This window comes from Strongylocentrotus purpuratus, unplaced genomic scaffold (genome assembly GCF_000002235.5).
Source record: "Strongylocentrotus purpuratus isolate Spur 01 unplaced genomic scaffold, Spur_5.0 spur5_scaffold_16, whole genome shotgun sequence".
Taxonomy (NCBI): Eukaryota; Metazoa; Echinodermata; class Echinoidea; order Camarodonta; family Strongylocentrotidae; genus Strongylocentrotus; species Strongylocentrotus purpuratus.
This window is the reverse complement of record NW_022145601.1, coordinates 8,802,621-8,828,056: the sequence shown is the minus strand read 5'-3', so window position 1 is coordinate 8,828,056 and position 25,436 is coordinate 8,802,621. Positions and strand designations below refer to the sequence as shown.

Here is a 25,436-nt window from a genome sequence, read left to right as displayed (position 1 = left end):
ATTTTATATCTGGGAATGCAAATGGATGTTCACTGGTTGCAGCAAATAAATCAGAGATTAATGTTGGAGTAGTACTATTGCAGCTGCATAGAATTATGTTCATCCCCCATAAGCCAGTTTCAGATAAGCGAGATGGTTCATCAGCAATTCTTATGTCTTCTTAGAAACAGAACTCCTTAGAATCTGACTTGTATGTCTTATACTCCCCATCTCTCCCAAGAGCTTTTTGGTTCTTGTTCTCATACTCCTATCTCTCTAACACTCTTGCTTTGTCGCGCTCTGTCTATCTCTCTCTCTCATTTTCTCCTTTTCCTCAACATTTTTTCTCTTCTTGCTACTCCTCCCCTTTATCTCTCCATAGCCTTTTCTCACTATCTTTCTATTTTTCTTTCTGTATACTTATGCTGTTTCTCATCTCTCCTCTTGCTTCCCTGCTTAAATTCTCTCTCATACTCTTCGTACACTGTTCCTGCCAAATTTACATTCTCATCTCAGCCTTTCCACATATCTGTGGTTACCATAACCCATCATTCTCTCTCTTTCTCTCTTTCCTTCTCTCTTTCTCTCTCTCTCTCTCTCTCCTTTTCTCTTTCTCTCTCTGTCCTTCTCTCTGTCCTTCTCTCTGTCCTCTCTCCTTTTCTCTCTCTCTCCTTCTCTCTCTCTCTCCTTCTCTCTCCTTTTCTCTCTCCTTTTCTCTCTCTCCTCTCCTCTCTCTCTCCTCCCTCCATCTCCCTCCATCTCCATCCACCTCCCTTCACCTCCCTCCACCTCCCTACTTATAATCCATGCTCTCTCCTCTCTCTCTCTCCTTCTCTCTCCTTTTCTCTCTCTCCTCTCCTCTCTCCTCCCTCCATCTCCCTCCATCTCCATCCACCTCCCTTCACCTCCCTCCACCTCCCTACTTATAATCCATGCTCTCTCCATCTCCCTTTCCCACAGCCGTCTCATTCGCTCATCCTAGGCAGATTGAATTTGCTGCCTGTATTTGAAAGTATTGACATTTTACTTGGGATGCGATTTCACTTGTTTTCCAGCGCACAGGCCTCCCATTTTGGCTTGCAGTCTTGAGGCTACCTGCCAGACATGATTCAGCATGATAATCAAAACCCACCAGATTGTTTCATTCTGTTTACAGAGCTTCTCAGGGATAGTGGTTCGATAGAGCTCTGGAGGGTGAGAGAGAGGGAGAGAAAGTGGGAAGAGTGGTTGAGCAAAGAGGGAGAGAGGGAAGGAAGGAGGGGGGGGGGAAGAAGGAGGAAGGGAACAAAGAAGGAAGGGAGAGGAATAGATGAAGGGAGAGGGAGGGGGTGGTAGGATGGGAGAAAAAGAGGGAAGGGGAGAGAATTTAGTGTCCTCCTGCATTACATATAACCACTAATTCTACATTTACTACTTTTGCATCTATTACTCCTACATCTACTACATCTATATATACTACTTCTACTTCTACTACTTCTACATCTACTACTTCTACATCTACTACTTCTACATCTACTACGTCTACTACATCTACTTCTACTACATCTACTACTTCTATATCTACTACTTCTACATCTACTACATCTACTTCCACTACTTCTACATCTACTACTTTTACATTTAGAAGTCTACTACTTCTACATTTCACTTTCGATTTCACTCCTAATTCTTCTTTCTCCTTCCGCTTCTCCTTCTACTTCTCTCTCTACTTTTACATTCGTCTGCCTTCTCCTCTCCTTTCCTCGCTCTCGCCCTCGCCCTTATTTTCCGCCCTCCCTCCCTGGAGCTAGGCCATGTTGGTATCTTTAATTACCCCTCCGTCATTTTCATTTTCCGAACCATGTCAAGGAGGCCCTCGTTGGCCAGCTTCCGCTCACACTTGCCAATAATGGCTGTTCCCTTCTCCTCTTTCACCTCCGTCATGTTTATAATAAGATATGCGCTCTTTTCTTCTGCTCTGTCTTGCAGCATGGTCGAGTAGCCCCCCCCCACAATTTGTTTACACAGAAGACTCGGTAGACTAATAAGAGATCGTCAGAATCGTTTGTTGGTTGTAGCCAAAATCACAAAAAGATATGCAACATTCAATGAAAAACTGGAAATCCTGCATTTTTGGAAACTCTTACATCATCTATTTAGAGTCAGAAAAGTGTTAGTTCTGTCTCTGTGTAAAATGAAGTGAGTTAATACCCTTCTGGTTAAAAAAAAAAGACAATATGCGAAGTCTTAGCAATATTCAATGAGATGCATCCCTCCCACATTGTTTGAGGGTGGACTCAAAGACCTAATATAGGAAATGTTCAGAACATCGTTTATAATACCTATGAATAAATTTGATGAATGGTTCAAAAGAAACTCTGTTTTAGCTTTTGACTGTGAAAAAAATAATGTTCAATAAGAAGGGAATCCTACATGTTTAAATTCACCTCATGTGTTCAAAGTGCTAGCATTACTGAGTTTCTGTAACGATATTATTCAGTGGAAACCTGGCCATAACACAGTGCTATGGCAGGGTGGCTTCAGAAATAAACAGAAGCAAAGTATTGTACATTTTTTAATGTTGTGTATTTATATTATAATATGTATTTTACTCTGCCTACTGTTAATAAAAGCACCATATTATTGATAATTAACCTTTTAACATTTCAATTAACCACCTTTTCTCTAATTACTCCTTACTTCCTTCTGCTACTAACATTGTCACACCAATAGTCAAGTATGCCCATTGATAAGGTGAGAGTCGTAACATCTCGTATCCAAAGATTTAATGTTGTGCATATTGTGAATGTATAGTGTTGTGACATTTGTGAAGCTGTATATGATAAAATAGTATTTTGTTGTGTGAATGCAAATTTACGATATATAGTTTGTCTTTTAGCTGTAGCCACACATAGTTTTGCTTAAATGTATACGCCTCTTGATTTGTGCTATTTTAAAAAATGTGTTTGTATATTAAATTAGCTTTATTTGTATGCAAATTTAACAGTTTACAGTGTTGCTTTAGTCATATTCACATGTAGCATTAAAGCACTATACCCACCTTCAGTAGGAAGGAGTGTGGATGGGTGTGTGGGTGTGTGTGTGTGGGGGGTGGATCTCTATAAGCCATTCATGATGCTTTTAAGCTGCATGATAAATACATGAAACAGTATTTTAGTTGTACGATTTCGTAACGAGCACTTTCTATTTACAATATGGAGATCTTCCTCCTTCCTCAGATTATACCTTTGTGAGGGAATTTATTCGCTTTTAGTCTTAAGTACTACACTGCAAAGTGTACAAGGACAATACTTCTATACACACAGTGCTGTGTTGCATGCGGTATATTATGCTGTTGAGTCTTCAAAGCTGTCATTTTATAATGTTGTTATTTTATTTGTTATTGAGTTATACAGTTCTCCTATATACATTGGCATGTCTAGCACAGGACCATGAATGTGATTTCCAGCAAATCCAAAATACACTGCATGAATGATTATTTAGAACTACTTTAAGCCAATGGAATTGCATTTCTCTTCATATACCATTCCATTACCTTATTTAAGATGAACTTCAAGGCTTTCTTACACCTTGATTTTATATTCATAAGATTTATAACATAAATGTTCCTCGAATCCATTCATAGCAGCACTAACTTCCAGCTACATTATTCTTATTGCATGATGCCATATTTTTTATTGGTTTATCTCAAGCTTTGTGGTATAGCCCAATATTCATGACTGTGTGGGTTGTCAACTTTGGAAGATTTAATGTGTAAGCTTTATGATTGTAGGAGGGATGGAGAGAGAGAGAGAGAGAGATTTTGTTTCATCTTCTCTGTATATTCATGTGGGATGTAAGCTGTGATTTGATTTTGACAATGTACAACAAATATCATTACTTGAAATACGCAACTCTGACGTATGCTCTATAAAGGCAGATTAATTAGATGATGTATATTTATTTTCTTGTAACTTTTATTTGAGCTATTATCGCTGTATAATATTCCCCTACTGTAAACTCTGCTTTTTGTACATTATTTGCTCATCATGTTGATTATTATGTGGTATATATTGTGAAGTTTGGAAATCATCAAAATGACAACAAATTGACTCTATCGCGAAAAGAAGGTTAGACATAATTTGTAACATTTCTAAAGCCCATCGAAAAACTGTATGATCTTTCTGTGATCCGATGTTGGAAGAATTTGCAACAGTATTTGATGTGAACGTTTGTACAGTGTATAATAGTGATGATCGTTAATCTGAATATTCATATGATTAATAAATCTTACTTTCAAGGGATTTATGCTTCTTTGGAGGAGGTGAAGCTCAATCAGCTCAGAATTATAGCAACGTCAGATCAGTAGAGCAATTGTCTGTGATTTAGTTGATTCCGCTGTTATTCCTACTAGCAGGCTTAGATTGCAGTGCACTAAAATGCTAGTTCTTAGTATTCTTGTCACTATTAGAACCTAAATCAGGGAGATGATGCTTGTTTAGATTTCCCTATCTAATATAATTGCTGTTTCTTAGAAAATCGGATCGATGGAAGATCATATAAAGTGTGCGATGAGCTTTAGAAATCTCACAAATTATGTCTAACCTTTACCGCCACTCAACCTTCTTGTTAACAGTCTCGTATCTGTTTACTCTTATCTTAGAGCGGGACTGCACTACTTGTAGCAAAAATGCCTAAGCGGTACGCGTTGGTGCCCCATGATCCTCTTTTTCTTATGTTAATTGAGAGCTGATTTGATGAGATAACCACCTGTCAGTGACCTTGCAGGGTGGTCTAATCTCTCCTGGCCAAACTAGTGCAGACAGGCTTTAACCCATTGTGTTCCAAACAGTTCATATCATCCAGTCATTAATTTCCATCTCATTTTTTCTCTTCTTACAAGAAACGTGTTGGAAATTTAAGGCAATGTTGTGAAGTTGAAATACCCTGCTTGTATCAAAGATGGCCTATATATGTACCCCCCCCCCCCCACCCCCTCAGAACCATAATTAAACTTGTCTCACAAAATTTGACTTGTGATGCATGTTTAAAAACAGGCTTGCACAGTGTAAAGGTTAATGTTATCGCAACATAGGCAGGACACATATCAAATACACCAGAAGTAATTCATTTAATTCAGGATGGGTTGGCCCATGTACGTTGATGAAAACCATGTTAGCGAATTCCGTCTCAAAAACGTGATACACAACCTGCCTCAGTGTCGCAAGATGCGTAAATCCAATTGTGTCATCCGGTGTCTGTAATAAGAAAAGTTTGAGGAACGTACTAGCAGCGAGAAATTTAATTACAGTGCTGTAGATGTCATTGAGAAAACGCCTTATTGAACATGTAGGCTTCTATATTGACTGCAAGATAAATAGTATGGATTTTTATCTTTGGAAATGTTGAGTTCTAGTCATGTAATAACATTAAGATGTATAGGTTGATTTTGTAGAACATAAAACTGGTATACTGGGAGGTCTGGGAATCATCTATATTATGAATATGAGAGCATTTATAGAGCAACTTTCTTTGTTTTTCTTTACAAGGATCACTTCTGATAGCCTTTCATACCGACATCAAACTTCTCTTTAAAATGATATCTTTTTAGGATAAAAATTCACAGCACATTTGGATGTATTTGTTTCTGTTGCAGGAAAGAAAGTTAATAAATATAAGTAACATGCAGTACACCACATATATTTATGGTGGTATCTGTCACCCTTGACCGGGAATTATTCAATATTCTGTTGAGGATAACAGTGAAAGCAAAATATCTTTGTTATGTCCAAACTTGACAACAAATTAACTTGTTTCTGTTTCAAGAAAAACAAAAAACAAACAAACAAACAAACAAACAACAATAAATGTACATATATGTTTGTAGAAACAGTATGCAGTGCATCATGGGTATTCAGATGTGGAATTTGCTACCTATAGCATGCTAGAATTTAATTTCAGTTGAGAATAACTTTAAAAGCAAAAGTCATTTTCAATTAAAGGAAGCGATAACTATTGCTTTATTCATGATGGATAAAGGTTTGTGTTAAAATTGTCTGCCACCATGCAAGCTATACCCATGGTGTGCTTGAAATGACATCTTGAATTGATGTGATTTCTACCGCCTTTATCATAATTAATCAGGCAAAAACGATCGGTTTGGTTCGTTTAGTTGGAATCGGATAGGGTTTTTCACACGTTTCTGTCTAGACTCTAGCGGCTATTGGTGCAGCAGAATGCACAATCCTGTTTACGACTCTATCGGTTATAACATTACCAATCTGCGGGGGTACCCTAATCCTGCATAGGAGTTAGGTTGCAGCGGTGGAAAAAAATGAGGGGGCAGTGAGTGATTTAGCTCTGCAAAAACTGAAAGAATACATACTCATACATTATACAGAAATACACAATATTTATTGTAATGACATCTCACTTGCTCCAAAGTGTATTTCATAGCCTTTGCATGGTTATGAAAGTGTGGGCTACAACTTTGTCAACATATGGAGGCTTTTCTTATCTCCCACCTATTAATGTGGTGAATTCCAATCAGCTGAAACCGATGCACAATTAGCATTCATGTGTACAGAACACATTAATTATGGAAGCCATTCTCAATTTATTTTTAGTCATGGAGTTATTCAATAATTAGGGAAGACCATTGAGTAGCTCTATCGTTGAAAAATATCCTTAGTCGTACAAAACAACTGCTAATTGAACCATGAGATGAAAGCTTTTGACAATATCAGGGGATATAAGGTGCAGAATGCAGAACTTTAGAAGAAAAAATTGCATTCAATAGAAAAATGAATGTCTCCTGAAAAGGACTGCTCTTCAAATGCCCTCTTATTCAAAGTATGACAAGAAATAACTGTCAAAATATGTGGACCGAAGCTTCATGCCACATGATTGTGCAGTGCATATTCCTGTGTACAGTTTATGTGATTTTCAGCCAAACTGAGGCAATTTAGAATCATTTTAGTTCATCCAACACTTCACAGTGATGAAAATTTCTCTTGTGCTATATAATCAACCTCTTTCAACTGCTTCCCGGCGGTTCTATTCAAAGTACAGTGGCATAACCAGAACTCAATTTTTTAACCGGTAGAGTGCCACCTAATACAGACATGTCATAGAAACATCATTTTATAGGACAACATATCTTGAGTAGATGTTAAACAATTTTAGGGTGTCTGGGAACATTTGAATTTACTTGACTTTCATGAGAAAGGTCCTGAATCTTATCCTAGCTTGGAGCTTACATACTTGGACAAGGTGTTCAAGCAGTGGTGTAATGTGGGTCCATGCATGGGGGGGGGGGGGGGCACTTGCACTAGGGGGGAGGGGTGAGGTGGGGTGCACTCATCTTATTATTCTGAAAATTAAATGAAAATTCACAAGGCAATGGATTGGTGGTTTGAGAGGTGGTCCAGATGTTTTGTCTCGCCCTTTCTCTTTTCTCCCCCTACTCCTTTCTCCTTTCTCCCTTCCCCCTTTTCTTTTGTCTTGCATTTTAGTTATCTTATTTTTATTTTTTCCACCATATGATAAGGGGGCGGGGGGGGGGGGGGTGTGCACCCCTTTAGATATATGCCCCTGTGTTTTAAGCTCTATAATAAAGGTCATATGATAAGGGGGCAGGGGGGGGGGCGTGTGCACCCCTTTAGATATGCCCCTGTGTTTTACCCACTATTAAGCTCTATAATAAAGGTCAAGTTATCAATTTAATTGTATATGTGCTTTAATGCTTAAATAATATCCAGGATGAAAAGAAAATGAAATTGGGAGAGAATGTATTCAATTATGTAGAGAATGTCTCAATTTTTCATGCAATCCGATTTTCTGTGTCATTTCATAATATGGCAGCCATCTTGGATGTTTTTCCTTTGACTTGACCGAGTATTGAATATTATATTATTCCCTGTAGAGAGTGTTCGTGCATGAGTCACGGTTGTAACATGCACGTAGGTATTTCTCAAGAGGGGGACAAAGTTAGAAATTAACTTTGCCCAGAGAAAAATATGAATTGTGGCTTCTATTGCATTAATCAATGTGATTAGCTTATTAGATTTAGGGAATCAACTCCGTACTGCATTGGCAGTCTCAACGCTGCAACCCTTAGTCCCTGTATACAGTATAAATGTGTCTTTCTCTCTTTTTTCGCTCTTTATCTTTTATTTTTTGGGGTACTGTCTCCTTTCTCATGTTATTTTTTCCTTTTTCCTTTTGTATACTCTCCCTCAACACTCTTTCTTTATGTTGTATTTCTCAATTTATTTCTTTATCTCTCTTATCTAATTATTCTCAGTCTTTTCCTATCCATTTACCTTATTCTTTTATGTGTCTCTCTTCTTCCCTCTCTGCTCTCTCTTTCTCTTTCCCCTTTCTTATTTCTTAAATCTCTCTTCCTTTTTCTGTCCTTGTATATTGTATTTGCTTTTCAATCTCTCCACTTCTTTAATTCCCTCCCCTCCTTTTATATATTTTTTTTAAATTCTATCCTTTTTTCATTTCCCTTATCATTTAAATGTATCTCTGTATCATTCTTTCTCTCTCTCTCTCTATGGTGTGTTTCTATTTCCTGTTGCTCCCTAGCTCTGTAGTATTTAGGATATTTCTTCCTAATAGTTTTGTATTCCCCTTTCTCTTTTCATCATATCTGTATTTTCCTTTCTCCTCTCATCCCTTCTCTCTCCTCTTCTTCTCTCTCTATCTTGCTCTCTATCCACTCTCTCTCTCTCTCTCACCTTCTCTCTCTATACCCCTTTTTCTTTTCTCCCTTTACACCTTTCTCTACCCCCCCCCCCCCCTCTCTCTCTCTCTCTCTCTCTCTCTCTATCCCTCTCTCTCTATCTCTCTTCCCCACTTCTCTACTTTTTATCTGTTATCGTTATCCCTATGATTCACAATTAGTCCCTTTCCTTCCTCATAATGCATTCATTACCCTTTAAATTCTCCCATAAAGCGATCGCCTCCAGCAGTACGCCAATCCTGTTCCATATGTTATGATTCTGCCCTCTCTCTACCGGTTTGAATGATGCACAGGGGGCCACCCGTGAGGGCCGGCAACTCCGGCAGCTACATATGCTAGCTTTCACCAAAATATAGGCCTGTATAGAGGGCTCGTAACACACCCAAAATTTTGTATGACGCCTGAAGTATAAAGATTAACGAAGATACAATTTTCTTTTTTCCATATAGAAATATGTATCACATGCATTTGAGTATGTTCACATACATTTTAAGATTTACACTGTGCGTAACAAAAGTACTTGTAGGAATAAGCACAACCCTTTTTTTTTCAACATTTTTTTTTTGTCTAAAGATGTGCAATTGTTTTTAGTTGATGAATACTTTTGGATATTTGGTGCAAATCAGGCCCTTTTTTCATTTTGTTTTATTTTTTTACCCCCTCAGCTGTATTGTTTTGGCCCCATCTATTAAAGAACTATGTCTTCTTAGTTTCCCATAAATCAGGAAAACAGTCAACCGCTCTCAGTATTGTGAATGATTATGATTGGCCTGTGTGATAATGATACCATTGTTTATTTACAATGATGTAAGCTAAACCAAAACAAACACCCTCACATTTGTTGATTAATTTTAATTGCCTTATGTAATGGCTTTTGTGATACTGAAGTCAAACAACAAGTGTCATTTCTTGAGATAAATCGGTTGTTTATTTTTATCAATATCCCAAACACTTTAGATATATATTGTAGTCCAAAAATCTTAATATCATGAATAAGAGGGCTAGATACAGGACTTATTATCAAATATGAAGGACTACATCTAAAGTCAGAAGACTACTTGTTTTGATAGAGTGATCATAAATCCTTTGAATGCATTTTTATTTCAGTATTTTCCATCTTGGGGCTAGTATTCATTTGCTCTGGACAACCACTGATGTTGGAAACACACATTTGATAAGAATTCAAATGACCGCTGTGATTAGCTAAGCCATCCTAATATCATCAGTCTTACTTTAAAACGTGTTATTTCACCTCGTGAGAATTACGTCCGTTTTTAGCTAATTGGTTGCCACGGCGCATTCTCCACGACGATGCCATTTACCCACCGCCGAGCATGCATGAATGATGCATGTATGATTGGATCAATGTATACTCCATGCGTGTGTGTATGGGTATAGAACCTGGTATGCTTATATGCCGTTAAGCTAGCTCGGTGCTCACGGTGTCACGACAGGTAGACATTATTAGCTTCACACATGCACAGTGTGTATTGTATGAGTGCATGAAGGTAATCGGGCGCTGGTTTATAAAGCCGCTCAAACATTTTAAAGTAATCTTTGCATGATGGCGTCTAAATGTATACACAGCATTTGGCCTTTGCTTTGATAAAGGGCCTGTGATGTAGCATGTGTATTCATGTTTGAATCCTGCCTTATCACAAACATTCTAACTTATAACAGTTGCATGTATGTGAAGATTAGCTTTCTGTCTAATTGAAAGTGCTTATTTGCTTCTTTTTTATTGTTGTGCTATTTACACTCAATTCAAGACATTGAATGAGCATGAAATTTGATGCATGTGGAATTGTACTTCATAATGTACGAGAACATCAATTATGCAATCATGCAGCATGTACATGCACTTATTGTAGCAGTTTTCAATATACTGTAAGTACATGTACATGAACATGTATATTTCACTTTTCACTTTTGGTTGGTTATCTAAATAGGTAACATATTTTGGTAATGTCTTGATCGTCTTGATCGGGGTACATATACACTGTCTAAAATATGTATGTAGCAAATTAAGATGAGCAGTCAATGAACAATCATTTTCTCATTGAAAATTACAAAATGCACCAAAATTGTCAACTTGATCATGAATATAGTGATTATAATTTCCCATCTGCATTGCCAATTTAAAGACTTTCATACTGATTTTCAAGTAAATCATTCTTTTCCTGAATGATGTACTGCAACAGCAATTGACTCCCATTTTCTGTGAAGTTTGCTATCTTTCTGCTTATATATCATGTGGAATTGATGACATTCCTGATAGAAAGATAATGCATAAACCTCGGTAAAGATGACACTGTGCAATAAATTGACTCAACTTTTTTGCTCTCACGTTCGTTTTCTTTTTAAACAGGCAAGTAAGAAGAAGAAGAAGTCAGACTTCATTCCATACCGAGATTCCGTTCTAACATGGCTACTCCGAGAGAACCTTGGAGGAAATTCCAAGACGGCCATGATTGCCGCTCTAAGTCCGGCCGATATCAACTACGATGAGACACTAAGTACGCTCAGGTAAAGAGGATATTTTCCACAATTTTTCTTTTTGTTGACTCAGGACCGTTTGTTATGTTTCAGAGAAATTAACATTTTACATTCATTTGATGTTTTTAAAGGATTGATAGAAATGTTACTTATCAAGGAGACTACTCCAGAGCAATCCAGTGGTTTAAGCACTTGACTTGAAATTCAAAGGTTGTGGGATAGATCCCTGACACAGCACTAATGTCCTTTGGCAAGGCATTAATCTACACTTGCCACTCAATACCTAAGAGAGAAAAGGGGACCCTGTAAGATGATGAATGTCTTTTTAGTTGTTTACCTGAGCCAGTTTCTTAATATTTAGACCATTAAGCTTAGAAGAGTTATTTAAAGCGCTTTGTGCTCCAATTTTTTGCCTGCTACTTTCCACAGATATGCAGACAGGGCCAAGAACATCGTCTGCAAGGCTATCGTCAACGAGGATCCCAACGCCCGTCTCATCCGTGAACTCAAGGAAGAGGTCAATCGGCTGAAGGTCATCCTCAAGACGGAGGGCATCGACGTTGACACCAACAACCTCAACAACTTTGTGAGCAACGTCAACGCTGCCACCAATCCAAACCTTTCCATGCCCCAGAAGATCCAGCTTCCTGTCAAAGAAGATGCGATGGATAGAATAAAGGTGATGTCTAACTCTTTACTTGTAAAATCTAAGACTTTCATGACATTCTTCAACTTTCTTGAATCGCAATGATACAGTACTCAGCAAGTTATGATTAATTCTATTGCAGCATGAGACTCTACCAAATCGTAACTTTTTGGAAATGTGGCTAGAATTTCATGTGCTTGAAATTTTCTTGGTTTACTGTACTCACTATACATGTAGTTTGACTGTAGACTTCTGCATTGGGGTCTTAAGGATCGTTCAGATATCTCGCTTCAAAACCGGCGAGTTTTTTTTTTTTCGTCTTCATGATGTAAAGTGTATTGCGCTTCATATTTCTGTATCTTGTAACACAGAGCTCAGTGATTTTCATTGTTTTGGGTGTTGTTTGTGTAGGAATCTGAGAAGTTGATAGCCGAGCTGAATGAAACATGGGAAGAGAAACTCAAGAAGACAGAGGCCATCAGGTTACAGAGGTAGGTCCCCTGGAAAATTTGTTTTCTCCAAGTATGTACAGTACTTAAACCTGTGATGTAGTGGCCACCTGTATGACAGGGTCCAACCCCAGAAGGTTCAATGAAACGTCAAACAACAAACCACAAATAGCAACAACATTATTGTACCAAAATGAAACCAAAATGAAAACAACATCTTATTATGCACAGATTAGTAGGTATGCATTGAGGCTCCTGTTGCTTATACAGTACAGTAGTTCAGTTTCGTTTTCCCTTCCAAATCTCATGTTCTTTAATTTCCTGAAATATTGCAGCTTCTCCTAAGTATTTTTTGAAATTTGGAAGCACCAAACAATCTAGAAGTGGTATTTTAGCATTGTTATGTAGACCTATGTTTACCTGATTTTGATTTTGATATATGAGTTTTAATTTGTTAATGATTCTCCATTTTCAATTGGTTCAATAAAATACTTTTGATTGACACGTATAGTGTAATTGCTGCTGCAAGTTTGTGAACTTCATTGAATTATATGATATCACAAATTACATGATACATGTATACATAGTAATTGATGTGTGCATCCTGTAACATTTATTGTTTATTTTAGAGAGGAGATGTTAGCTGAAATGGGTGTCGTCATGAGAGAAGATGGAATCACTGTTGGAGTATTCTCCCCCAAACAGGTATTTTATCTCTCTCTCTCTCTCTCTCTCTCTCTCTCTTTTTTTTTTCTCTCTCTCTTCCTATTTCTTTCTTTCTTCCTCTTTTTTTCTCTCCATCTTCTTCAATCTTCTTCTTCTTAACCTAATGACTGCAGAATTCTCTAATTTCTATATGTAATACATTAAACACCCTGTTTCCCCAAAGTCAATGGCCTCATTTGTATTAACTTTACTGCAAGATCATTCATTTATACTAAAATTTGATATTATTACATTTTTTGTATTGTTTTTTAACATAACCATGAGAAAACCTGTGAATATTGCTAATTTGTAGGTGAGTAGTTGATTCACTTAACGCTTTGAAGCACTTTATCCTGATGAGTCAATAAAAATGAAATACTTTTTGTCTACCTATTCAATATCGACCGTAGACTCCTCATCTTGTTAATCTTAATGAGGATCCACTGATGTCCGAGTGTCTGCTCTACCATCTCAAGCCAGGCATAACAAGGTACACATCATTTATATACAAATCCGAAATGAAGATGGTGGTGGTGGTGGTGGTAGTGTTGATGATGATGATGGTAGTGATGGTACTGATGATCATGACTCTATGATGATTCTATGATGATGGGTCTATGATGATTCTATGATGATGATGGGAGTAATGATGATATTGATGGTTGTGATGATGATGATGATGATGATGATGATGATGATGATGATGATGATGATGATGATGATAATAATAATGATAATGGTTGTGATGATGATGACAATGAGGATGAGGATGATGATGATGATGACGATGATGGTGGTGATGATAATCATCATGTTATGATGAGTTTTGTGATTGTAATAGTGATGATGGTGTTTAGGATGATGATGATAATAATGATGCTGATGATGTTGGTGATGATCATGGTGATGTTGATAATGATGATAGTGATGATGAGGGTGTTGATGGTAATAATAATGGTGGTGATGATGATGAAGATGATAATAACAACAAAGTTGATGATTGTGACAACAATAGTCGGACTCTTTGTGATCTATTTTCTTTGTTTTAACGTTCATCCTATAGGGTGGGGCTCTCAGATGCCAACGTGACCCAAGATATCCAGCTGAGTGGGTCGTACATCAACGAGGAGCATTGTATCTTTGAGAACAAGGACAGTCAGGTCACCCTGAAGCCCTTCGATGGTCGTATGTGCTACATCAATGGCTCAAAGATAACAGAACCTACGCAAATCTTTAGTGGCAAGTCTTAAATTTAGATTATATTCTTCTTTAGAATTTTTTCGATTCCTGGTTATTTATGAAATGGTTATTTTACATAGAGTTTTACATCCTTGTAGATTGGTTCAAATTTTGTTCATCTATTTCTAGTTATATGTGGAATATGAATGTATAGTTAAACCTGTCTATAGCGACTGCCCAAGGGAAACACAAAAAGTGGTCTTTGTAGACAGGTCCCTTTATTACATGTTTCAATGAGAAACCATTTTCAAGGGAAACAAAAAAATGTGGTCTTTTTAGGCAGGTGGTCACTAAAGCAGGTTTGACTGTAGTTAAAGGGCAATATTTGTCTTGGAACATTGTACGACATGTGAATGTACATGCAACTTATTGAAACAAATAAGACAGCCCACCAATAATCTTCACTTTTTACCAGAACTCGACCATCCCTTTAGCACTTGGGCTGCTTTATTGCATTTCTGCACAGTTGCTCCATTGCCACACGTGTAACTTTGCACAAAAATATAGGCACAAATTGATGGAACAATTGCTTTGTGTAATACAATGCCTCTGCACAATTACGCTATTCCGGTCTTGATAACTTCCATGACAACCCTTTTAACATAGATTAATCTTGCACTGGAAAAAATGAAATGTTCTTGAAGAAGGTATATCTATCTTATAATATTAAAGTACAATATGGCAAAGGAAGATTATTAGTGTTGCATATAGAATTAAATCTTGTTTGGCCATTACCTGGGCTAGTAGTTAGCCATATCTTGTTTCAGGAAGTGCACTAAACATCCTTCTGATCCTTTTAACAGGTTACCGCATCATCCTTGGAAAGCATCACGTGTTCCGCTTCAACAACCCAGAGCAGATCCGCCAACAGAGGGAGCTCTCCTCCTCTGTCCAAGGAGGACAGGTGAACGACGGGGTCCAGGATACGAGAGGTCAGGGAGATGGAGGCGACACGGAGGGCAAGCCGGACAGTAGAGACTGGTCCTTTGCACAGAAAGAGCTGCTGAAACATCAGGGCATTGATATCAAGGAGGAGATGGAGAGAAGGTAAGAAATGAAAGATAGGTGGAAGGAAAGGGGAGGGAGGCCAGGGCCCTGTCTTACAAAGAGTTGATATCAATCACAACTATGTACATAAGAGATAGGATATTGCAAACTTGTGATTGATTAGAGGACTTGAGATTGATTTGGATCAACTCTTTGTAAGACGGGGCCCTGATCTGCAGAGACTGGTCTTTCATACAGAAAGAATGCTGCATAATCAGGGAAGTTATACCAAGGAAGAGATGGGGAGATGGTAAGAAAATGAAAGATAGATGAAAGGAAAGGGGGATGGGAAGATATGGAGGGAAGGCCCAATCAGCAGGTCAGCAGAGACTGGTATTTCACACAGAAAGATTGCTGCATGTTCAGGGAATTTATTTCAAGTAAGAGATGGAGAGAAGGTAAGAAAATGAAAGATAGATGAAAGGAAGAGGGAACGGAGTGATATTAAGTGCAAGCTTGATTAGCAGGATTGAAGGGAAGGGACTGATCTTTCACACAGAAAGAATTGTTGCAACGCAAGGGCATTGACATCAAAGAAGAGAGTAAGAGAAGTTAAACAAAATACAATAACAGGAAGGAGGTGGTATATAATATGTTGCAAGCCCAAACTCAAAAATTGAATAGTAGAAACTTGTCCTTAGCACAGAGCTACAGTGATACCATGGTATTAATACCGAGAAAGAAATGGAGAGAAGGTATATGTAACATAGATTGAAGGAAATCAATCACAGAAAATCACCCTTCTTTACTTTAGTGGTATTTAGAGGTAATCTTCACTTATTATTTGTCATTTTGAAAAAATGATTTGAAGTTACAAAATGGTATTGATATGACAAGATTTTTTAATGTGAACTACATGTATACATGTTTTATTAATGAATTAAAAGAGTTTATCATAGAAATGAGATTAGTACATGTAATCATGTTGAACTCTTTTTTTTTCATGTTTTATTTGAAATAAATGAGCATCTATAAATATACACTTTCACTTTTTCATCTTTTTTCTTTCACTTTCAATTGTGTTTGCTGTATCTCTCATTTACATTCTACCTTTACTTGTAATGTCCTGTTAAATCCTCTCATCATCCACAACCTGTATTGGTCTGTCTGTCTATTTCTGTCTTTGTTGTATCTGTGTGTGTTTGTCTATCTCCTGTTCTCTCTGTTTGTCTTTCTGTTTCCATGTATCTATGTCTCTCTTTCTGTCTCTCCATCTGTCTTTCTGTCACTCCCCCCCCCCTCTCTCTCTTTCACGAATATCTGTACATTTTTATCCCTTTTTTCCCTTTACCTTTTCATTTATCTCATCTGCCATATCCCATTCATTTCCTCATCCCCCCCCCCTCTCCCTCTCTCTCTCTCTCTCTCTCTCTCTCTCCCCCTCTCTCTGTCTCTTCTCTCTCTTCCTCTCTCCCTTTTTTTCTCTCTCTCCCTCTCTCTCCCTCTCTCTCTCTCTCCCTTTCTCTCTCTCTCACTCCCTTTCTCTCTCTCTCTCTCTCTCTCTCTCACTCCCTTCCATTCACTCTTGCCCCCCCCCATCTGTGATCTCTTCCCTACACTTCTTCGCCACCAGACTGCTTGCCATGGAGATGCAGTACAAGAAAGAGAAAGAAGAAGTGGACCAACTCTTAGAGCAACAGAGACTGGTACGTATCCTTTCTTTTTTTCTATCAGAGACTGGTACTTATCCTTTCTTTTATTTCTATCTCAACCCAAGCTTTGTTATGAAGTTCACACATGTACCCAAGTCAAGCTGATAAGACTATAAACAATGGACCGAGCAATCAAATTATATCACTGAGAATGGCCAGGATTTGTAAACTGTCGGTCAGCTTAAGGTCTTTCTTCTTGTTTCATGTACACTTTTGCTGGATTTTTTTTTTTTTTTTTTTTTTTTTTTTGTGGGGGGGGGGGGGGGGTAATCCACCCCCAGTTTATTCTGTCATATGAAGCCAATGGATTGATTTTTGTATATAGAATAGCAAAGAAATGTGTAGGATATGTGTGCAGATATTATATAGATTTCAGATATATCTTGGAAATAAGAAAGAAAAGCAGTGCATGGCAGCACAAGTTCTTTTTTCTTTGACAAATCACTGGATTACACTTATAAGATGTCCATGTAATATGTAGATATTCATATTATATTTGTTTGAAACAATTCTGTAAAATTGATTTTATGTGAAATTTCATGCAATTATTTAAAAAAAAAAAAAAAAATGTGGACTGACTTTTAACTTTCACACTGCTTCTTTCCCCGCTAGGATTACGAGAGCAAACTCCAAGCCCTCCAGAAGCAGATGGAGACCCAGAGCCTCCTCTCCGGCAGCGTGTCCGGCGATCTCAGCTGCGATGACGACGACGATGACGGCCTGGAGAGTAAGTTGCTGACCATTTTATTTCTGGCTGTCCTATTTTGGTACATCTACTATTTCTCCATGCTTATCATATCCCTCCTATTCCTCTTGAGTTGTTACCTTGTGCTCATGACGGAGCTCAGATGACGACGGGGGAAGGGGAAGGAGGCAAGGGAGGGGGTGGACCGAGGGAAAGGGGTGCAGATTGGCAGAGGGGAAAGGAGGTTTCGATGTTCCGATGGTAGAGATGCCTTTAAACATTTTGAATGAGATTCTAATTTATTTATTTCTTGCTTTCATCTTAAGCTGCGAATATCAGCTGAACTTTTAATCCATGTTTCACTAATGGCACCCTCAACTGCCTCAAAAACTGCCACTTCAAAATAAAATGACACAAGAATAGTACACTTCTCATTTCTGTATCTTTAAACACACGGGTGCGAAAGTACTTTTAGGGGACCTTTTTACATAAGCTACTTATAGCGACTGCAACTTTCCATTAATTTACAGTGTATGCAAAAGCAAAAAAAATCATTTTGATGTGGCAGTTTTTTTTCCCACTCAAGTGTGAACGGGCACTTGAGGGGCTCGGCTTCCTCACGTGTAAGCACGTATTTGATCAGTTGAAAGATGAAATATGTATTTTCCAAACACTTGCATCTCAGCATTCCAGTCTTGAAGAAAAGCATGCATTCATCTCTTTGGCAAATATCACGTCCTGCCTCTATATATCTCTCAAGGCAATCCTCAAGAATAGATAAGAAGAGACAGATTATGTGAAAATAAATTTCAAAGAGAAATTATTGCACCCTCTATCATCTTCTCACCCCTCCCCCTCGCCCCTTCGCCTTCTCTATCCCCACCCATTTGAATTTAAGATTTAAGATAGGGATTCATGTGCAGTGTAGATTCTATATGCATGATACATGGACATGTAGACATTTTATTAAGTTCCATATTCATTATACTTTATTTTGTCAAAAAGTGCCAAATCTTGGAGGGGAAAAAATCATCAATTCTTGTCTATTACCACTGAGTTTACACTTGGAGTGTGTTGTCATGGAAACAGACCTTCATTTCTGCAAATTATTGATGAGAGCTTCTCCGTTTCTGAGTCATTTAAGATAATTGGGGGGGGGGCACATTTTGTTCTGCTGAAAGGTTTTTAATCCCCATACATGTCCACTTCAAAAGGTATTTCTGCAAAAACTGAACAGTAATACTCCTCAAATGCAGTTAGATTGGTAGAGGTGGTTTCAAATGCCCATCTATGCTGTGTCTACATGTAAGTTCTTTTAACCCCCCCCCCCCCCCACCCTTTCCTCGAATGAAATAGATATATTTCTAGAAATTGAAAAATGATTCTTGCATGTTAAAATTTTGTATCATGGAACAATGTTTGTCAGTTTGATGGTATTCCTTCGGCTGAGTTCTTACTAAATTTGCAGAAGTTTGTCTGTTATTCATATGACTGTATGACTGTGAAAGAGGACACTGAGTCTGTGTCAGGAACGGTGATTTTGTTAATTGCTTGTGTCTTGTTTATTGAATATTCTTTACATGCTTGTGCGAGTGCGGGTGTGCTAGTATTAAAGGGACACTTGAATGAAACGTGCTGTATAATTCTGGTTGTTCCAAAACAGGTTAACCTTTTATAAAAATATCATTCATCATAAAATATCTGTACCTCTTTCCCTATATATATTTTCATTTCATTTATTTCTTTCCACGTCAAGATAAAAAAAATATATATATGTATAATAAAATGAAATATCTGAAATGGGAGGATCATGAAAAGCACAGAATGGCTTGTTAAAAATGGACCTCACAAATATTAAAAATAACAATAACTTTGGTACATAATTTACATAAAATAAATACTTCGTGTGCAATCGCTAACAATTATCTCTGGAAATGTAAGAACTGTGTAGATAGGAGCAGATCTTTAATCGTCATGCTTTTATCACATTGTCAGTAATTGAGAGTTACAGAAAAGAGATAATATCTATGTTCTAAATTGACACTTAATTTAAACCTGAAAATTTGAACCGGTTTTGGCTGCAAATAGTCAGTTAAAAATGGTTAACATTTATGATACAGCACTTAACTATAAATTGCAAATGAATTGGAAACTGACTCGAATGATTTTATCACAAAGTGCTCAGTTTGTTTCTAGATGATGTTTAAAAAAATATTCATTTAATGTTAGGAAATTGATGATGATACATGTATATATGCTTGGACCAAAGAATATATCAAACTGTTTTTTAGTTATAGATGATCTGTTATTTGTTATTTTCCCTACATCATGATGATGTGCTTTTGAAAAATACAGTAATTTTTTGTTTAGAATTGTTTTTGACAATTTTTCTTGGTGTTTACCTTTTCAAGTGCATGTCTGTTTTGTATAGATATTTCATTTCCTTTTTGTGTACCATCCAGTTTTTGATGTATTCTGTGATTAGAAAAATCCTGCCTTAGTTTGTGTCCTTTCTTAATTACATGTAGATACCAGTAATTATTTATTTTCCTGAAAGAAAATATATCATTTGAAGTTTTTCTTATATTGGTTTCTTTGCTTTATCTGTTAAAAGATTCTATTGACAGTCTTATGATTTTACATGTTCCAGAAAAAGTAATTCATCAGAATGACTTGCCCCTTGCGAAATAATGTAAATCTGTCTTTTTTTTCAAAAAGGGTTATAATCAGAACTAATCACTATATTCATAATTTGAACTTCAGATGAACTACAACAATAACAAAAAATATCATTAAACCTGTTTTCAATTACATTATAACAGTTTATTCAGATGAAAATACTCTATCAATTTTTTAAAGTTAAACTACAATTCAGACAATTTCTTTTTTAATTTTGAAATCATTGATCATGCTCGGTGATCATGCTTATCAAATTCATATCAGACTTTTATTTATGGCCTTGAACATGTGATGTTAAATTTGTTGAACTCTGTTGTATTTTTGTCAATAACTTACATACATGTACAGTGAGTTATAATTCCATCCATATATACATTTACTTTAAGTTTATTTAATATGCTTGTCTATACCTTTGATAATATGTTTAAAACCTTTATCATAGTGACTTTAAAAGAATTGCACTAATATGAAACTGAGTACTTCTCCATCTAGAGAAACAAGCTTTTTGGCTCAAATTAATAGACTCTATTGAGACTATTTGTACTACCTTTGTTGTACTTTAAGTTATATCATCATCATCTCCATATATACCTACACATTTTGTACTACATCACTTCAGCATTTATGGGTATATATGAGTTTATGTATTTATTTATTTGAGTAGGTTATATATTCACTTTGTTTTGAAATATATATTCATTGGATATCAGGAGTATTTCCGTTTCCATGGTTACTCACCTCACGGGACGTTGCAATATATCATGATTATGCACTTTGTATTATTCAGTAATTTTTGTCGTTTTGTCACGATTTTGTGGAAAAATGTACTAAAAAAAAAGTACTTGATATTCATTTCCCAACTGTATTCCCAATGGTATACAAAGTGTCAGTAGAGCGTTCATGTATGCCTTCCCATAATGCATTATTGTACTGCAACACAGTAGTACTGTAGCTTATAAAGTAGGTCCATGCTGCAGTTTGTCTTCAAAATAGTACATGTGATTGTGCCCAAAGCTAAAGTGTCTAAAAAAACACTTCCTTTTGCAAAGACAATCAAACTGGCTTCCGTTATTAACATGGTTTTCATACTTTTTTGTACTTTATTAATTTGCATATGAACTGGTTTGATGAATGTTTTTGCTATGTAATTGATGTTAAATTTGTTATACTTGAAATGTATTTGCCAGGCACATAGTGACATCTGTGTTTAAGAAGTCTAGATATAGTGGTAAGGTACAAATGACTTCTGTTGTATTCACTCTAATTAATAATGGGATGTGCTCGCTGTATTCTTGTGATATGTACATTAGTATTCATGCTTTTATTCATAATCGTATTCTGCCAAAAAAAAGCTACTTCAACTCCAGGTTTTATATACTCTAAACAAAGCTGGGTTTTCTTAAAATCACCATAGTTTAGCTCAAATGAAGATTCTTCTGATTTAAGGCTTTATCAGTTAATCCCTCATTATTGTTTTCTCAATCCTTGTTGAAATTCCAAGTTCTGTTAGTCCAACAAAAATCTGCGTAAATTTCCGAACTGGAAAGATGACATGAATATTTGTTGTTATGATGACTCAGAGTCACAAAAAACCTATGTACCACAACATTTATTGCTTTTTTGAAAACCACTTCACCAAAAACTCAGCAAACTGTAGATAGTTGCGATTCCTAAGACTGAAATGTTATATGTAGATCATAGATTCTAAGATAGTTGTGTATTTTCTTTCATTTGTAAATGCGGTCTATAAAACAGTACTGGCTTACATACATGTAAAACAATTTATGCCATATAGTAAGACTGTCTAGCTTTATATACTATGTAATCATGCTTTGTAAATATACTTTTTAAGAGATGCAATAAATTTTTCTAATAAAACAAAGTGCCTTGTGTTTAAAGTTGTTTAGGAGAGTTTGTAACAAGAATTTAGTTGTAAATAAATAATATAAATAGTGATTTTTGCTTTATATGTGAAGAAAAAAGCCCAGAGCTTCTTTCTTAAATTATTGCATAAGATTACTGAGATATACATGTAACCATCCCTGAATATACCTTTTTATTCCCTGGGGGGGGGGGGGAACCTGTCTCACATGTATTTTTAAATGGTAGACATGCTACATCTTTCCATCTTTGGGTAATGAGTAATACATGTAGTGTGAATAGATTCCCAATGCTTTCCTTCAGATTAAGTTTATTTCCCAAAGGATTAAAGTGATTTATGGGGGCTACTACATGGTGAAACACACTCAACATATGTTTGACATTTGATGCATTCATTTGTGGCATGAGAATGGGATGATTTATCGGCTCACTCCTTCTTCACCTTGAACCTATTCTACTTATGCGGTCAGTCCATAAATATGTTACCAGTCTCACTCTTACTGTAGGTCTGATACATATTAATATCATCATAACACAGACACACATTCACACACTCACCGCATACATCTGTACGAGGTAACAAGTTTGATGTGTGGAGGTGCTTCGGAAAAGTGGACTGCTAACTGGTAGCGGCATTCCGTAACATCCAGAGTCATTAATCTCCGTCAGGTAACGATTGCCTAGACATCTGCTATGGCCATTAAAATTATGGACCATAGGGGACCAGTGAACTTGACAGGGGAGGGTGGGGGGGGGGGGGGGGAGATGAGGGGGGCAAGATGGGGACACTAGGGGTGGAAGAACATACTATATACATGTAGAACAGGATTTTTTTCTTCATAGTTGTAGGGATGATTGAGATCTTATATTAAGGCTTGAAGGTTGGTGTTTAACCAAATAAATATTAACCAAACGAGCATTGACGATACACTTGGAATAGAATCATACAAGCTGTACAAGATACATCAAAATGAAGAAGAAAAAAAATTAATACACTCTCAAACTCAAGGCCAGTTTCATTGACAGGAGAATAGACGTATTCTTAGTAACTAGCAGTATCCTTTTAACAAACTGATAATTGATTGATAAACTTTTTTTATCACCCTCACTATGCAATCTAGAAAAAAAATTAAATGATGATACTGTGTTCAGTTGCAAACGTATTGCTACCTTTGCAAAGTGCAAGAGTTTATTTTATTAACAGTGATTTATGTCCAGAAATTTAGGGATAACAACATGCATTAATCTTTCCCAGTTTCTTCTTGCCCCACCCCCCCCCCCCCCCCCAATAGATTGTGCACTCTATAGGCTCCAGCTGAGCCAGAAAATAGTCAGGATATTTGCGATAGTTCCCCTCGGGAAATTACTACCACTCTTGCCCTTCCGACCCCAAATCTCGCCCCCCCCCCCCTTCTGGGCCCCTCACCTTACACCTCCCCTTCCAAAAAGTTTCTGGAATTTCCCAGCATGCACTAGGGCTGACTCATTTGCATTTAAGAAGCCAGAAAGAAGAAGAGGAGGCTCTACGGTGCTGTCCCTTTATACGAGTCATGAGCTATTTTTAGTGTGATGAGTCATGCCAGCTAACACTGGGGCCCCCCTTTTTATTACACATCATGATGATCTTGACACCAGAGACTCTCGCTGCTTGATGCATGCCCGGCTAATTGACGGTATGACTCGACTGCATCTCTACGCAAGACAATTAAGATCTGTCCGTATCAATTAAAGGAGTCTCACGCTTCATGCTGTCCTGATGAAAGAACTCTGAGTTAATTGTTTGTCTCTTCATAGAGGGATAAAATTCTCGATAATTATCTTTCAGATTTTCAAAGTGACATGATGATTTTTTTTTTTACCAACAGTAGATTTGTACATTTCCTATAAAAAATAAATTTTAAAACAATACAAAATTCTGTGATATGCTGAGCTGCATGTTATCAGTACATTTGAAAAAAGGTGACGAAAGATTGCTTTACAATTTAAAATTTCATATGTTCACCATGAAAGAAGTTTAGAAGTTCAATTTCTCCCCTTTACTATGACAGTCTTTGCCTTTTTGTAAGGGCGATTTAAAGTCCTCAGTTGGCCTGAACGGTGTGTGGTGGGATGATGTCCCTTCCAATTATATCCTCATTTTTTCTGATGAAATAATTCCTTTCCTCTTGCCACACATGATAATTTAATCACTTTATAATCTCCTGTGGTCTACCAAAGTTGTACAGGAATTATAGATGACATCAATGTGAACTGCAGTTGCAAATTGCAGACTCTGCTTAATATCTTAGTGTTAATAAAACCATCATCGTGTCAGCAGAGAGACTGCAAGCTGGTCAAGTTAGACATCAATTAGTTTTCCACAATTTTTCTCCTTGTGTGTAGTAACCTAGTTTAATTAGTGAGATCGGATGGTCTTTATTGCAATTTACTTGATGCTAAAAGAAGGGATGTGTTGATTGGGGTCTGTGATGGGAGCCTAGCTTGGTAGATGTGGTACATCTTATTTTAGACAAGTTGATAGGAGTGAACAGCCTCTAGAGCAGCAGCTTTGGTCAAGCTGTGACAATTTAACCCCTACAGTGCCAGGCAGGGTATTTGTATGTACAACTCAGGGTCAGATTCGAGAGGGCACAACCAGCTTCCCCCCTCCCAAAATAGGGAAACTCTTTTGTTGTCAGATATTTGTTTGACTTATGCCCCTTCCCCTTTCCCTCCTCCTCCTCCTCCTTCCCTCCTTTTCTAGGAGACCATGAATCTACCTCTTATATTATACAAGCAATTCATCAAAAAAATATTCTTCTCAAAGTTCATAAATGTACATCATCATCATCATCATCATCATAATTACGTGTAAACATATTCAATAAAATCACGATGGTAGGGTCTTGATATAGCAGTTTACTTTAATATTGTATGTCTTGAATAACTTTAAAGGTAATGTAGAGGTAACAAAACCAACAGTCTTATAGTATGTAATCCACTTGTAAAAATATATTGTCAGAAATTGATAAAGGGATCCTTGAAGCAAAGAGAGGGATCAGCATTGATAAGGAAACATTTCTTCAGGTGTAGGAGTGCAAAATGTTGTTTCTACAGTAGTATGTATTTGTTTCAAACTGTAGCGATTTAGTTTGAAGGCAAAAAGCAAGAGTGACAGTTTATTATTTTAAAAACATAAGAGTTGTAGAATAACATGTAGGAATAGTAGTATAAAACATGAAAAGTTTCAACAATGTACAAGTATGCCAAG

At 36.9% G+C, this 25,436-nt stretch overlaps 1 protein-coding gene across 13 annotated transcripts in view; it reads left to right on the top strand.

Annotated features, from left to right (window-relative positions):
• Window positions 1–25,436, top strand: part of LOC576875 (kinesin-like protein KIF1A) — a 136,856-nt gene that overhangs the window by 69,481 nt on the left and 41,939 nt on the right. For 11 of the 13 annotated variants that reach the window (XM_030986718.1, XM_030986722.1, XM_030986716.1 and 8 more), the window contains 10 exons: window positions 2,692–2,712; window positions 11,076–11,233; window positions 11,633–11,882; window positions 12,261–12,340; window positions 12,928–13,003; window positions 13,414–13,493; window positions 14,067–14,242; window positions 15,046–15,289; window positions 16,863–16,935; window positions 17,554–17,668. In XM_030986718.1, coding sequence (XP_030842578.1) covers window positions 2,692–2,712; window positions 11,076–11,233; window positions 11,633–11,882; window positions 12,261–12,340; window positions 12,928–13,003; window positions 13,414–13,493; window positions 14,067–14,242; window positions 15,046–15,289; window positions 16,863–16,935; window positions 17,554–17,668 — 1,273 coding nt within the window. The remainder of the gene's footprint in view (window positions 1–2,691; window positions 2,713–11,075; window positions 11,234–11,632; window positions 11,883–12,260; window positions 12,341–12,927; window positions 13,004–13,413; window positions 13,494–14,066; window positions 14,243–15,045; window positions 15,290–16,862; window positions 16,936–17,553; window positions 17,669–25,436) is intronic. The other 2 variants (XM_030986719.1, XM_030986715.1) reach the window with 1 other exon arrangement.